Genomic DNA, 15,910 nt, shown 5'->3' with positions numbered 1-15,910 from the left:
CCTAGTGAACCATCCTTACAAGCTAGCTTCAGAGTGCAGCAGGAACAATGAATAAAATGCCTATGTCTTAGACAGAATCAGTATTGCTGAGGTTTCCTTTAATTTCACGCTCCGATATTTCATGCTGTTGTTGATTCAGTTGTGTTTTAAAACTGTGGTATTTTGTTCAACATGGATTTTTGGTATTCACTTTAGTTAAAAAAATATTGCATTAAAATGTTATTTCCCTAGAGTACTGAGGTCCTTGGCACTCCCTTAAAATATGTCCCTAAGGATGAAATCTTCAGCTCTAGCCCTCTTTAGGAAGGGGTGCATTTGAGGGGCAGAGGACCCCTGCAGATTGTGCCTGCTTCCTTAAGACTGTGCCTGACCTTGCTAATGGGAGCTCTTCTCTGCCCCCACCAGAAGCCAGGATAAAGTTCTCAGCCTGGTGCCACCCATCCACTCTCACGCCCCTGTTTCTGTTGCACTTAGGGATGACTAAAATTGTCTACTTTCAACTGGTGTGCCACACAAAAAATTAAGACATGCAATACCTGACTATTTAGTCAAGGGCACCGACCCCTTTTTCCTCAGATTGTCGAATTAAAAAAATGAGAACAGCTAACACAAAAGCTGTCCAGTGTGAATGCCCTGTTTTGAACCATAAATATATAGGTCATATCATAGAGTTGCATCTTATCAGTCACATGGTGTAATAAGGTTGTGCCTGCTTGGTTAATTCTTGGTACCAGAAATTCCTATATACAAGTATAGACACCTGATTTTTAAAAACGTCACTTTGGAGCAAAAAGTGTAGGTAATTACTATTATTTGTTTAAATCAATCAAAATTATGCCTCCTTTTTGTTTGTCAGATTGGCAAAGTATATATTTTTTGGCGTGCCACAGAATTTTAGTAGTTAGTTTATATGTGCCATGAGATGAAAAAGGTTGAAAAGTCGCTGCTCAAGATCCTTGAAATCCTTTCTGTTCTGTTTAATTCCATAACTATTACTCAAGGGCTATATACTAAGTGCCAGGCAGACACCCTTTAAAGGCTGTGGGGGAAGGAAGAGACGGTAAAGACCGAAATAGTTAGAGGCGCAGAGCTCGCTGGGGGCGCCTGGATGGGGCGCCCTGCCCAGTGGGAGAGAGCAGGGGCGGGGAAGGCTCCGGGAGGCGACTCTAGTCCGCAGACTCTGTACCCTGAGGACTAGCCGGGACACCTTGGGGGCGGGGGTGGGGTGGGGTCGTGGGGGAACGTCAGAAATCCCAACCTCATCTGACTTCCTCCCTGGGCGCGCGCCCGGCAGCCTCGATCTGGACTCGGGCCAGGGAGGCGGCACCCGCGCCGGGTTTAAGGAGCTTCCTGCGCGGCAGCCGGGCCAGTCCGCCAAAGAGCGGAGCGCGCGCGGGCGAGCGTGTGGCGCCGCGACAGCGCACCTGGACGGCGCGCAGGTGTCGACATGGAGGACGGCGTGCTCAAGGAAGGCTTCCTCGTCAAGAGGGTGAGCGCGCTGGAGCCTGTTCGGACTTTGCCCAGGGCAGCACGCGGCGGGCGGGCACCCGCTCACCTGGGCAGGGGCCGCAGCTCCCAGCCCCGCGGCAGGCCGGGCCGCCCGGGGCTCCTGTCCGTGGGGAGAGCTGGTGGACAGTGGTTGGAGGTCAGCTTTCTATGGAAAAGGGGCCAGGGCACAGGCAAGGAGGACAATCCCAATCAGCTAGGGCAGATGCCATGCGGGTGGTGGCTGCAAAGTGGATATCTTCCCCACAACAACTTACTAAAATATGAAGAGTCTAGTATTTAAATATGATGGATTGAAACAACGTAAGCGTGCCCTGAAGTTCCCTGTGCCCCTCCGTGGAATGCTCACCCGTATGCTCCTTCCAGGAGCAAGGAGGAAGCCTATGCTTCTTACGCTCGCTTACTGTGTACCGGCGGTGGACATTGCCTCCTCCAATCCTCACAACAGCCCCACAGGTGATAGTAGCACATGGCCTCCCCTTTCTCAAAAACAAAGCTCGAAAAGGCAAGGTAGCTTGCTCAGGATCTGGCTGCTAGCTGGTGAAGGAGCAGGATCAAACCAACTCAGGTTGACTCCAAACCTTTTCCTGTCCAACACAGGGTGGGTGTTGTTACTGCTCTACCCCAAACAAGGAAACTGAGGATCAGAAAGATGAAATCATTGGCCCCTGGGCTAATAATACCAGCTAGGACTGGAACCTCCATCCTCAGCGCTTTCCCATTACCCCACATGGCTTTTCCACAGCAAGCAGGAGTCCAGACAAAAATGGACACACAGGATCAGGGTAGAAAATGAACCAAAGAGGAGGTGCAAGAGGAAGTTTGATGTTTTAAAATTCTTTTAACTTTGATGGTCATGCTCAGCATTTATGTTAACATAGGAGTGGAGCATAAAACCTGGGGATGAGCCTTTTGGCTCTTTTGTTGAGTTTACAGCTTTGGGAGGAGGCTGGATGAAGCAGGATGATACAGCTCTCCCATTGCCTCCTCCGGAGGCCAGATCAACTCTGAAGTCTCAAGCCGTTCTCAGTAGGTAACGTGGCCATGTTGTGATACACCTTGTTTGATATAGGCGGGTGGGTGTGTTGTTTGTTCAAAACTGGAAGCAGAGGAGTGCTGGGAGGTTAATACCAGATCAAGGGTCAGACTGGATACAAGCAGGGAAGCAGGCACACAATTCCTCACCTGCTCATGCCCCTGTGATTAAAGCCAGGCTGGTCCCTTACAGTCTGTGGAGGCAGGTGCACCTCAGAGAGACCACCTATGGGGGGACTTCAGTGCTCTCCCACTTTCCTGCAGCTTCCGAAGTTTGAGGAAAGGCAGTGAGTTGGGCAGCGGCTTTTGTTGGGTGTTGCTCATTGTTGAGACAGTTGGGTCCTGGTAGGGGCCTGTGGAGGGCAGACCCCTTAGGATGGGCTCTTGTGGGCCTTCTGTTCGCAGGGGTTAACCTACATGAGTCCCCGCCACTGCTACCATGCAGAGTCAGTGGTTGATGAAAGGCAAGGAGGGATGTGAGCTCTCTTCTGGACAGGCTGCCAGTCCTGGATGTGTAGCTTACAGAGTCCAGGGAACACAGAAATGAGGGCAGTCAACAGGTCTGATCCCAAAAAATGCACTGTAGGGACTTGGCTGAAATCCGTACATAAAGCTCATTCCAGCCAAACCCAAAGACAGGAGTTTGGAGCCTGACCCTGAGGAAAGCAGGAGCCACACCCTTTCCTGTGAGGTGAGGGATGTGCCCCATGCCCCTGCCTACAGGACCCATCTCAACTTATTCTCTCCCCCATACGCCTCTTCTGGCAGCCCCTGTGTTCACTGGAGAAGTGTAGGCTATGGCCTGTGGGATTCCATAGATTTAGGAGGGTTTGCAGTTTGGGGTGGGGGTGGGGATGCCTGAGCTGGAAGCCCAGTGTACAGAAGAGTCATCACCAGTGAGGGTGAAGCAGTGGCAGGCAGGGGCATGAAGGATTTGGCTCCTAATCCTGCCCAAGCAAGAAAGAATTAGAACTTCAGGCAAAATGCAGGGTGCTCACTAGGCCTGGCTTTAAAGGAGGGAGAGGGGGTAGGAAGCCAAATATCAACATGGGGAGGACTGCTTTTCCTTTCAGAAGAGCCTGATGCACTGCTGGTATTGCTACCCTGCTCATACCTTGAATAGTACTCTTAGAAAATGATATGGCAATGGTAACACGTTTGGCCTTGACATTTCATTAGTGGGACTCTATCTCAAGGAAACACCATAAAAGGTTTGTGAACAAAGGATTATTTATGTAGTGAAAAATTGGAAAGTGTCTATATATACCCCCAAGAGACAAATTATTATGTAAATTATGGTCATGCAGATGTTTAAAATGTTCATAATATTCTAACTTAAAGAGTAAGAATATAAGAGAAAAAATACAGAAGAGAAAAGTCTAGAAGGAATTCTGGAGTCTAGAAGTCTTAAGTCAAGGAGTTAGCAGAGCTGTGCTCCTTCTGAAACCTGTAGGGGAGAATTCTTCCTTGCCTCTTTGCTTTTGGTATTTGCAGGCTGTAAAGGAAAAACCCCAAATTTTCCTTCTTATGTAGAGAAAAACCTAGATCTTTCCTACTGTGTATTTATCCTGTGAGTCTCCTTTATTGCACAAAACACGTCACTTCTGACACTTCTGATCACCAAATATGTGGAGAGTTTTCCCCACACCAAGCAATTCTCTGCTACACCAGCTGGGTATCCTACAATTTAACTCAATTCTGACACTATCTACCCAGAGATAGCATCAGATTCCAGAGGATAAGGACTCAGTCCCACAAGAGTGCCCATCCCCAACACACACACACACACACACACACACACACACACACAATCTTCAACTGCTAGTCACCAGCCTGGGCTACCACCTGTGCTTCTGACCAAACAGCTATAGATGGGAGGTTCCAGTGTCCCCCTCCTTGGACTTGGTTAATTTGCTAGAGTGGCTCACAGAATGCAGGGAAACACTTATGTTTACCAGTTTACTAAAGAACATGATAAAGGACACAGATAAACAGCTGGATGGAAGCGATGCACAGGGCAGAGTATGTGGGCAGGAGCATGGGGCTTCCAGGCTCTCTCTGAGCACACCACTCCCCCAGTATCCACCAGCCCAGAAACTCCCCGACCCCCATACATCCGGTGTTTTAGGGAGGCTTCAACACATAGGCACGATGGATCATTAACTCCATTTTTAGCCCCTTTTCTTTCTTAAGAGAATGGGGGTGTAAGGCTGAAAATTCTAAACTTCTAATCATGGCTTGGTCTTTCCAGTGATTGGCCTCCAGGCAGGAGCCCACCCAGAGGTGCCTGTTAGAACAAAAACACTGCTATCACCTGGGAAATTCCAAAGGTTTCAGGTGTTCTGTGCCAGAAAGTTGGGGCAGACACCAATATGTATATTTTCTATGATCTCATGCAGGCAATCCTTGACATTCCTTGGCTTGTAGATGCATCTCTGAAACCTGTGCCTCCATTGTCATGTGACCATCTTCTCCCTGTGTGTCTCTCAGTGTGCAGATTTTCCTCTTTTTTCTTTTTTAATAATTTATTTATTTACTTGTTTGTTTATTTATAGAGAGAGGGAAAAGGAGAAAGACAGGGAGAGAAAAGTCACTGTGTGGTTGCCTCTCACTCGCGCCCCCAATTGGGGACCTGACGTGCAGCGTAGTCATGTGCCCTGACTGGGAATCGAACGAGTGACACTTGGCTCGCAGGCTGACGCTCAATCCACTGAGCCACAGCAGCCAGGGCCTGATTTTCCTCTTTTTATAAGGACACTAGTCACATAGAGTCATTGGGGCCACCCTAATCCAGTATGACCATCTTAACCTGATTGCATCTGCAAAGACTGTGTTTCCAAATAAGATCACATTGAGTGGGACCAAGTGTTAAGACTTCCATACCTTTTGGGGGACATAATTCAACTTATAGCAAGCAGCATATCTGCTCCTTTGGGGCTGTAGGGTCTTTGGCAAGACCTGTCGGAGACTCAGTTTCCTCATCATTACAGTTAGGTAGTAGTAGAGCCTTATTCAAAGGGTCCTTCCAGCTGTGACATTTTGTGCCTCTTAAACCCAGCCCAGGGTTGCCATCCCAGCTTATGGACTCTTCTTCCTCTTAAAGAAGCTTTGAGGGCTCTAAGCCGATCATGGAGCAGCTGGGTTATAGCCCCAGCCAGCCACTTACAGACAGAGAGCCTGGAGAGGGAGGAAGCTGCCTGGGTGGAGGACCTTGTTCAGCTTATACCACTGTGTTTTTGGCCTGTGACCCCCTTTGCCTGGTGACTTTGGACCTGTCCCTTATGCCCTCTGAGCATGGTGTGGCTTCTCTGTAGAGCAGGGTAATGCTGTTCTCTTCCCAGTTTATAGATTACCACAGTGGCCTCCCACTGAGCTGCCCGCTCTAGTGTGGCCCCCTCATTCAGCTGCACTGCCGCAGTGAGGTCAGGGCGATCTTTTTAACGGGAGAACTGATGCTGGTCATCTCTCTGCTGAAAAGTCTTTGAAGACTCCCCTTTGGCCACAGTATGAAGATCAGACTCTACAACACAGAACCCAAAGCTGACTGGGCCCTCATCACTTCACTCGTCCCTGCCTCAGTCTCTGAACCCCATCCATATAGAACTGTTTGGAGTCTTCTAGAAGTCACAGTGGTTTCCTGGCCTCCCTTCTATGCCTTCCTAACCTGGCCAACTCCACACAGCCTTCATTACTCAGCCCCAGTGTCAGCTCCTCAGGGAGCCTGCCTAACCCTCCTCTGCCCTCCTCTGCCACCTCGGAATGAACTCCACCTGAGCTCCTCCTTGGAGGTCTGCACCATGCCCTCTATTAGTTATTTCTTGTTGTGTAACAATGACCCCAAAGCTTGATGTCTTAAGGCAACAAACATTTATTAGCTCACACAGTTTATAAGGGTCAGGTAACTGGGAGCAGCTCAGCTGCAAGATTCTGGCTCAGAGACTCTCATGAGGTTGTCGTTAAAATGTTGTCCAGTTTGGCAGTCGCCTGAAGGCCTGACTGGCTGCAGGACCTGTTTCCCAACTCACTTACATGGGTAGTGGCTGGAGGCCTCAGTGTCTCACCTCTCCACTCGCCATAGGGGCTGCTCACAATGTGGCAGAGGAGAGAGAGAGAGACCCTAAGACTACAGCTACAGAGTCTTATTTTTTATTTTTTTAATTAAAAAAATATTTTATTTATTTATTTTTAGAGAGAGGGGAGGGAGGGAGAAAAAGAGAGAGGGAAACACCAATGTGTGGTTGCCTCTTGCATGTCCCCAGTTAGAGACCAGGTCTGTAACCTAGGCGTGTGCCCTGACTGGGAATCGAACCGGCCACCCTTTGGTTCACAGGCCAGTGCTCAATCCATGGAGCCACATCAGCCAGGGCTACAGAGTCTTTTATAACCTAATGTTATACTATCACTCTGCCATAGTCTCTTGATCACACAGACCAATGTCTGTACAGCATGTGAATACCAGAAGGTGGGGATTGTTGGTGGGGGCCCCACCAATCACCTGTGCTGGAACCATCACGCTGAGTGGGGTTGTCACCTGTCTCCCCTACTATCCTGGGTCAGAATGTTGTTCATCTTTGTCTCCCTGCTGCCAGCACTGTGCTTGGCGCAGTAGAATTTAGTCATCGATTGTTGAATGAACAGATAGATGAATGAATGCTTCCCCTAATCATCAGAATTTTTGTTTATTTGAATTTAAATTCATTTTTCATTATCAAAATAATACATGTATATTCTTTTTAAAAACTAGAAAAATACTAAAGGGTATAAAATGAAAAATAAGTTTCCATTTTAACTTCCCACATCTAGTCTTAGTGCCTAGAGGTGATTACTACTAATATTTCTGGGATATCCTTTCAGATATTTTCTAAAACAACCAGTAGAGGTTTTTCTAGGTATCATATGAAGTAATGTAAGTAAAAGTGCTTTGCTCATGTCCGAGAGTATGGCTGCTCTGAATTTTGGTGGCTCAGACTGCTGGGTCTGACCCTGGGGAATCCCCAATGGTCTCTCCTACCACATATTATGACTGGAATCCCTCTGCTGCAGCCACACAGAATTGTTACATATTAGAATGTTTTGCATTTTTTTACGTTATAAGTCATGATCCTCAAAGTGTCAATACTTAGCACAGATCCCCCCCTGTAAGTGGAATTATTGGGTCAAAGAATTTGAACACTTTTTTGAGGGCCCCCAGCTGCTTTGAGTTTTCTGCTTACATAGTAAATCGTTTCTCACCAGCCTTTCTCTTCAGACTGCTCTCCTTTGCCAGCAGTCAGGATCTTAGCTGCTCACAACACATGCCACTAGCAAGTTTGAACAGTAGGGGTTTCACGGAGAAGAACAAATGTTAAGGAACTCAGGGGTATTTGAGAGGCTAGAGAATCTGGCTGAGATGCTATCTAGCCAGAGACACTGTGGCCAGACAGACGTACCCAACAGTACGTCTCTGGTGGAAACCGCTGCTGGCACTGTTTGCCCCTTGTGCCTGATACCCCCGGGGCTGGCGTCACAACAGAAGAACCTGTTTTTCCACAATGTCCTTGCCAAAAATTCCTGTTTCTTTTATTTGGTTGCTTCCAAAAAGGCCTCAGTGCTCCATGCAAGGGACTGGCGGCAACTTGGTCACTTACCTGTTCCCTTTGCGCAAGGGATTCTGGGAAATGTAGCATTTTTGTCGAGGAAAGTACAATATCTCCTTATTGGCTTGTTCTGCTCACCATCTGTTAGTTGCAGCTTTCTCCATAACACCTCCAGCCTCCTTTCTCCTCTCCCCATTGGTTTAATTTGCTAGGGCTGCCGTAACAAAATACAAAGAGATCCAGACAAAGACAATGCTTTCTTCATGAAAGTGAAAATAAAACATATGATACTGAACTGGATCCTTTGGCCATTAAAGACATTATTGGGGCAATTGGTAAAACCTGAACCAGGTTTGTGGAATAGCTGAAAACAACATATTAATGTAAATTTCCTGATGTTAATGGTTGTATTGTAGTTATATTGGAAACATCCTTTTTTTTCTTTTTGTAGGAGATACACAATAAAATATTCAGATGTGATGGAGCATCATGTTAAAAATTTACTCTTAAATGGTTCTGTAAAAAAAAGTTCATCTTTCCTCTGAAATGAAATGATTTCAAAATAAAAAAATAAAATTAAGCTGAAAAAAGACAATGCCATTCCCTTTGTTGGAGAGTCGATTCCATGGCACAGACTGGCCGCCTGTTCCATGGGGTGCCTCTCCCTGAACACGGTGTTGTCCCCTCAGCTGCCTCACTGCAGGGTTGTACTGTCTGTCCTCAGGGTCACATTGTCCACAACTGGAAGGTGCGATGGTTTGTCCTTCGACAGAACACGTTGCTGTACTACAAGCTAGAGGGGGGTCGGAAGGTGACCCCTCCCAAGGGTCAGATCCTTCTGGATGGCTGCACCATCACCTGCCCCTGCCTGGACTATGAAAACCGACCCGTAAGTGAAGGCCCTGGCTTCCCAGCTCCACCCTGCCCTGGGTCCTTCCACCTCTGGCCTCTTTGATGAAGGTGGTGTGGGTAATGGGAAGAGCTGAGTTATTATTGAAAGACTGAGTTCAAATCCTGGCTGCACCGCATACTGGGTATGTGACCTTGGGCAAGTAATGACTCTCTCTGAGCCTTAGCTCCTCATCTATAAAATAGGATAAAAAATAACCCCTGACTATCTCCCATGACTGTGATGAGGACCCTGAAGGTAATGGCCTGTTAAAACACTGTAGTCTGGGAGGCACTACACAAATATGAGTAATATACTGCTATCTTGGGGTTCAGTAATGTTGGCTTTTGTCCCCAAGAGGTACCTGTTCCAAAAGTCCAGGGCAGCTTCCATCCTACCATCAAAGTATCTGCCTCAACCATTTATCCAAGGCCCGTTACGGCCAAGATATTTGCTAGGCTTGAAGGAGTCAAGGAAGAAAATGATGAGATCGCGTTTTCCTGAGTTAATAATCTTATTTGGAAAGCAAGTGGTTAACTGAAAAAATACTCAGAGTTTCAAATGTTGGTTTAAACATTATTAGCTGTAGAGAACACTGCATCCTGAAGAGGAGGAAGACGTCTGGGTCAGGAACGGCTTTGCGAGGAATAGAGATTTGAACAAAGATCTAAAAGTGGAGAGAGGCAGGTGTTCCAGACGGGTGGAAGGTCTTGAGCAGAAGAGGGGAGAGAGAAGGATCAGTTTGGAGATGCTGGTGGTGGCCTGTGTGGCCAGAGGGAAGTGTTCGCTGAGGGAGCAGCGGAAAATGACTGGGGCCCGGTGGAGGGAACGGGGAGCCACTAAAGGTTTTGAGTGAGAGAAGGGACTGATGAAAACTCTCTGAGGAACGAAGCTCAGTTCCTAATAAGGTTGGTGGCTGTGTAAAGGTTGCTGGCTGTCTCTTCCCGCAGTTCCTCATTAAGCTGAAGACTCGCACGTCTACAGACTACTTTCTGGAGGCCTGTTCTCGGGAAGACAGGGACACCTGGGCCTTTGAGATCACAGGGGCTATTCACGCTGGGCAGCCGTGGAAGGTGCAGCAACTCCACATGCAGAGAAACTCCTTCAAGCTGCCCCCTCACATCAGCCTGCAGTGAGTGCCCGCCCCCTCCCCCAGCCTGCACTCTGCCTGGCTTTGCTGCAGCCTTTTCTGTCTGTGTGCAGTGGGCAGGGGACTCCGTTCTTGCTGCACAGGCCTGACTGCTGCCACCACGGTGCTTCAGCACCTTTCGCTGTCACCGTCACTGTCTCTGTCCTGTTCGTATTATTTTCTCTGTCTGGGAATGGCCCTGCCTATCCACCCTGCTCCTATATAACCCCTTGTGGCCTCTGCTGCTTTAGCCCCTCTCAGCGTCTTGAGAGCCTCCCTCCAGTTTCAGCCAGGGTGCTCAGGGCTACGTCCCGGCTCCCCAGGAATCTCCACTCACCAAGCGTGGGGCTTGTTTGCAGCCTGGTGGCAAGAATGATGTGTTCTGGTAGCAGCTGCATTCTTGCCCTGTGGTATTCCTCATTTATTCATTCATTCACTCAAGAAATAGTGCTCGAGTGCCTACTGCAGGCTGTACACTGCACTAGATTCTCGGGCGCTGCAAATGGGGCCTTCCAGCCCAAGTACATAAATAGAAAATGAGAAAAGATCTTCCATTGGTGGCAGGAATCATCCCACAGAACAGAAGGAAAGCAGGTCTGTGGTGCAGGTGATACTACAAAGTAGGGGTGTATGAAAGGAGTTCCCATTAGGGGACTGTTACATCAGCCCATTTGCAGGAAACACCCCTCACCTCCCAAGCAGCAGAAGTGTTATACCCGTCCGAGAGGCAGTGTGAGTCCATTCCTGGGCTTGCCAAAGACCTCCATCCCAGGCCCTGAAATCTTGACTGTGCATCCTAAACCGTGGTGAGTGGCAGGAGCAGCAGCAGCAGATAAGAGTGGATTCAAGTGATGGGTGACTTTGAGAAGTATAATAGTTGAAGGAGTTCGGACTCTATGCTGTAGATCATAGAGAATCACTGTACATTCTTTTGTTTTTAAATTAAAAGTGACAACTCTTTAGTTTTACTACTAAAGCAGTGCCTGTCTGGTATAGAAATATTAGAACTTTTAGGTGAGCAAGAAGAAAAGAAATGATCTAAAATCCTACCTCTCACATTCTGATCCATTTTTCTTCGTGATGTGTAGTGCATTGTTTACCACTTGCTTGATACCCTTAGCAACAACCCCTGGACCCTCTCTCATGCCTGTCAGTGTGATGAGGGTCCCGTCTCCTTTGCCTTCCTTCTGTGTAGTCGCATTGTGGACAAGATGCACGACAGCACCAGTGGAATCCGGCCAAGCCACAACATGGAGCAGGGGAGCACCTACAAAAAGACCTTCACAGGTGAACCTTCCCTCCCACGGGCCAGGCTGGGCAGTGGAGACCTGGCCCATGGAAACCTGGGCCCTGGCGATGTGGGACTTAGCTGCGCTTGACCAGCTTGTGTGGAGGCCAGAGCGGTGGGTGTGGCCACAGCCTGTGCAGATGTGGCCTTTGGTCTGCTCTCATGGAGAGCCCCAAGGCTGCCCAGGAGGCCAAAGTCAAAGAGGTCACAGCCAGGCATCCTGTCGCCTGTCATCTGACTGGCGCTGCCCTTCCCCTGATGCAGGCTCCTCCCTGGTGGACTGGCTCATCTCTAACAGCTTTGCAGCCAACCGTCTGGAGGCCGTGACCCTGGCCTCCGTGCTCATGGAGGAGAACTTCCTTCGCCCAGTGGGCACCCGAAGCATGGGAGCCATTCGCTCTGGGGATCTGGCCAAGCAGTTCCTGGATGACTTCATGGCCCTGTACACTTTTGTAAGTTATGGAGTGGGTTCCTCTTGCCACCAGGGCAGAGGGAAGGAAGAGGACATGCAGTGGAGGCCAGGGGGTCCACAGTTATGGGTGAGAAGCCTAGGGTTGGGGGGATAGCTTCACCCACAGGTAGAGTGGGTTTCTATATGGAGGATTTTCCTTTCCCCTGTGGGAGTCCCATGGCCTGCAACTAGGGCATTTTGTGACAGAATCCTTGCTCTGTTCTTCCCACTAGGCTGAGAGCTACAAGGAGAAGCCAAGTGTCAAGGAAGAAATGAATCTCAGCACTGTGGAGTTAAGTGGCATGGTGATAAAACAAGGCTATCTGGCCAAGCAGGTATGGCTGCCCTGGAGCAGGGAGATGAGCATTTCTCAAACTCAGAGGAGGCAGGGATTGCCCCAAAGGCTGGGAAGGGCAGAGACTGCTAGAGGGCACTAATTATCAGCAGAATCAGCTAAAGTGGGAGCCCAGCAGCCATGACTCTGGCCTCCATGGCCCCTATGCATCCCCCCACATACACACACAGTCCCAGACATGGGTATTCAGGGACAATGTCTACGTCACTGCCCAGTTCACTAACTCGTCTGGAAGGGCATTGCCTGCTGGGTTGGTGTGTTCCACTTGCTGCCTTCTGCTCTGCTCTCTGAGGCTTTCTGGGGACTCTGAACACTCCCTTGATATACTTTCTGAACAAAATGTATTTTCTCCACCTACTTCAGGAGGTTGAAGATGACATTTTACAGGGTAATCTCAGTGTTTAACAACTGACCGTGGCCACTGCTCCTAGCCATATTTGGGAGAGCAGTCCTGTTTGACAGGAGACAGTCACAGTCACACCTGTGGCATTTCTACCTGTGCCTGACAAAAAGGCTGTTCTTACACATTTGGATGTTAACACCTGATTGATCACTGCTTACGTTTTCTGATGCAAAATGTTAAAGGGTTCTGACTGTGTATATGGGCACATACATATAGGCAGGCGTAGGTTTGTTTTGGGACTAAGTGGACAATTAAGTTGGTGCTCTTGGGTTCAAGTTTGCTTGTGAGCTCTCAGTCCAGTTGACACCTGGTGCCTCCCTGTATTCCTTATGCCGTGAGTGATGTCCAGGTAATGCTCCCCCTTTCCTTCAGCACTGAGCCTCTTTGGCTCTGTCAACTCAACTAAATGTGACAGTGTTTTTGCTAAGTGCCACTGAGCAGGGAAGTCCATGACACGTCACTGCAATCCTTGAGTCCCATTAGAGCAGCCTGGGTTGGAGGTTTGGCATTTGTTACAAGGAAGTGGAAGGGACTTAAAGCTGTCACCAGTGAGCCCTGCTCCCTTTCTTTACATCAGGGTCACAAGAGGAAAAACTGGAAGGTACGACGCTTTGTCCTGAGGAAGGACCCGGCTTTCCTGCACTACTACGACCCTTCCAAAGTGAGTACTATGGGCTCACGTGGTACCCGTGTGAGACTTCCAGATACTTCTCTCCCAAGCATAGCAGGCAGCTGGCTCGACTCTCTCAGCATCCCTACCGTAACTTCTGCCATACTGTGCCTCTCCTTCCCCAACCCAAACTGCTCTTATGAAAGTATGATCGCTCTTTTCTTTCATCACGTCTTTGCCTGCTCACGTGATCTTATTTTGTGAGGAAAAGCATCATTTACCTTCTCCAAAGCTTGCTGGGTGGCTGGGGAGCACCAGGTGGGCTGGTAGACTCCCACCGGGTGCTTCCCAGGCCCCTCACCCCTTTCTATCCACAGATTCCATGAATTCTGTTCCCTCAACCTCTTGTCCTCAACGATGTTTTGAAACCTTTCTTTTACTATATAACACCTAAGTCATAATTTACAAATTTTCTTTTTTTTTCTGATAGTAAGTTTCAGATAATAAGTATTACGGTATGCTGAGTTGATCCAATTCCAGTTTAAAGAAAAGGAAAATGTCCTTTTAGTTGGCCAGTTCTACCTTGTCTTTAGTAGATGCATGATTTTCATTTATGTTTTGAAAGAAGGAAGATGGGCGGGTCCTTCCTCAGGGAGCTTCAGTCAGGAACTGCCACCCTAAGCCCAGAACATGAAGGAGCTTGAAGGAGGCCCTGAGGCCCTGCCAGATGCAGTGAGAGCCAAGGGTCAGGAAGGGGTGAGGCACTCCTCCGCTGGTGGGAAACAAAGCAGCCCAGATTTCCTCACTGGTGCTCATAACCTGACCACATGATGTCCAGGTTCAACCTCGTCTTGTGTTACAAATGACTCTCACTGGCTCCTCTGGCTGGCATGACTGAGGGTGGTTAGAGGCGAGAGTGCAACTCTTCCCTTTTGTCTCTTCACAAAATTCTTCATCAGATCTTTTCCCTGCAGGAAGAGAACCGGCCAGTGGGTGGGTTTTCTCTTCGTGGTTCACTCGTGTCTGCTCTGGAGGATAACGGCGTTCCCACTGGTAAGATGCAACTTGGGTCCTGGTCTGAAGATCTCAGGGGCCTCCCTCCTGTATTCTCAGTAATGCTCTGCTGACGAAGGACTGAGCTGTGGGAGCTGAGTAGGGCTTTCTCAGTGAGACGAGGAGCAGTGTGAGTTTTGAAGCCAGTTTCAGAATTAGAGAAAAGGGCACGGGTTCTTAGTGTTTTAACACTACAACTATGTATATACTTGTCTTTAATATTCTTCCCCTTCAATTTCTTTTACTTGTCCATAAGCTTCCACCTAAGAATAATATTAGGTTACAGTGTTTAAGGATTAGTAACACATTTTAATATCTATTATTATACTACTAATTTCACAGTAACCAGCTAGGGTAGGAAGATAGTATTATTCCTGTTTTAATGGATGCCGAAAATGAGGTTCGAAGAAGTTAAAAGTCAAATCCAAAATCTGTGCCTGCATTTTCCATAAACATAGTAGATTCTTTGATGTGAAATTCTAGATCTATGGTTAGCCTAGGGGGCAGGCCAAGAAGGCTTCCAAGGATGTCCAGATATACCACTGGCAGGCCTTAAAACACAGGCAAGGGAGAGGGAATGAAGGGAGGAAAAGAGGAAAGCATGCATCTGGTAGGATTCCTTAACCATATACATTTGTATTAAGTACTTCCTTATTTTTGTGTTTGTCTGTGTTGATTTTTAGCTGGTTCCAGCTGAAAGCACACATGGATGTTCACTCACAGATGTTTTTTTGTCTGTCTAGGTGTTAAAGGGAATGTCCAGGGAAATCTTTTCAAAATCATTACTAAAGATGACACACACTATTACATCCAGGCCAGCAGCAAGGCTGAGCGAACTGAGTGGATTGAAGCTATCAAAAAGCTAACATGACAAGGACCCAAGGAAAGAAAACCAGGATTCCTTCCCTCTACAGGATAATAGACAGGATTTCCTGGAAAATGAATGTTAATTTGTACTGTTTTGGAGTGAGATTGGTGACAACTTCCTTAGATTAGTCAGTAATGGTGCTAGCTTCTTCCCCACGTTCATGTTAACAACCCCAAAATACTACAACAGCCACCAGGCGTCAGCATCTTGACTTTGGCCAATTATCACAGGCAGCCATTCTTGGGCCACCAAAGTAGGTTTTCCTGATAACACTAACCAGCCATGTTATAATACTAAATAAAATGCCAGTTTCATGGTGGCTCTCTGAAATGCTGTAAGGAACTCTTAACTCCTCTCTTTGAGCTAATAAAAATTGACATTTGTCACTGCCTATTAGAATCCCCTTACCAAGCTTCATAGTTTTCAAAGGTTTTTCGTGCTTGCAGTTAATATGAATTAAGTGAGGTGATTGTGAAGACATCCCAGGTGATCTCTGTGACTAAGTTGTGCTTCATCTTAAAGAGGGGATGGTGGCAAATTTTTGCTGAACATTCAAAGAATATTGTTTTCCTTTGAAAAATAAGCTTGTTTTAAGTATTATACATCACAGAAGAATCATGGACTCAGTTGGAGAGATCAGTCACATAAAACAAAAGGTAAAATTACAGCTTTACTATGGAAAATAGCATTTAGGAAGGTGCAGAGCAGGAGCTCTCTAAAGGACGAAGATGTAAATAGGGAGTTAAA

The 15,910-nt window shown here is 47.7% G+C and overlaps 1 protein-coding gene across 1 annotated transcript; it reads left to right on the top strand.

The window, feature by feature from the left end:
* Positions 1-1,349: 1,349 nt before the first annotated feature.
* On the top strand, positions 1,350-15,562 carry PLEK2 (pleckstrin 2). The gene is made up of 9 exons (XM_090271015.1): positions 1,350-1,489; positions 8,842-9,006; positions 9,957-10,138; positions 11,331-11,422; positions 11,688-11,875; positions 12,108-12,209; positions 13,210-13,293; positions 14,217-14,295; positions 15,039-15,562. The coding sequence occupies exons 1-9, from the start codon at positions 1,448-1,450 to the stop codon at positions 15,164-15,166; spliced, it is 1,062 nt and encodes a 353-aa protein (XP_090127141.1). The 5' UTR covers positions 1,350-1,447; the 3' UTR covers positions 15,167-15,562.
* Positions 15,563-15,910: the final 348 nt, after the last annotated feature.

The sequence above is a fragment of the Furipterus horrens genome, unplaced genomic scaffold (genome assembly GCF_987537825.1).
Source record: "Furipterus horrens unplaced genomic scaffold, mFurHor1.1.pri manual_scaffold_3, whole genome shotgun sequence".
Taxonomy (NCBI): Eukaryota; Metazoa; Chordata; class Mammalia; order Chiroptera; family Furipteridae; genus Furipterus; species Furipterus horrens.
This window is presented reverse-complemented; position numbering and strand designations above follow the sequence as displayed.

Excerpts from the sequence above, each read along its gene's own strand:
- PLEK2 (XM_090271015.1), top strand. The coding sequence starts at position 1,448 with ATGGAGGACGGCGTGCTCAAGGAAGGCTTCCTCGTCAAGAGG. Across the intron at positions 9,007-9,956 it reads TGGACTATGAAAACCGACCC|TTCCTCATTAAGCTGAAGAC; the intron begins GTAAGTGAAGGC and ends CTCTTCCCGCAG. Across the intron at positions 13,294-14,216 it reads ACTACTACGACCCTTCCAAA|GAAGAGAACCGGCCAGTGGG; the intron begins GTGAGTACTATG and ends TTTTCCCTGCAG.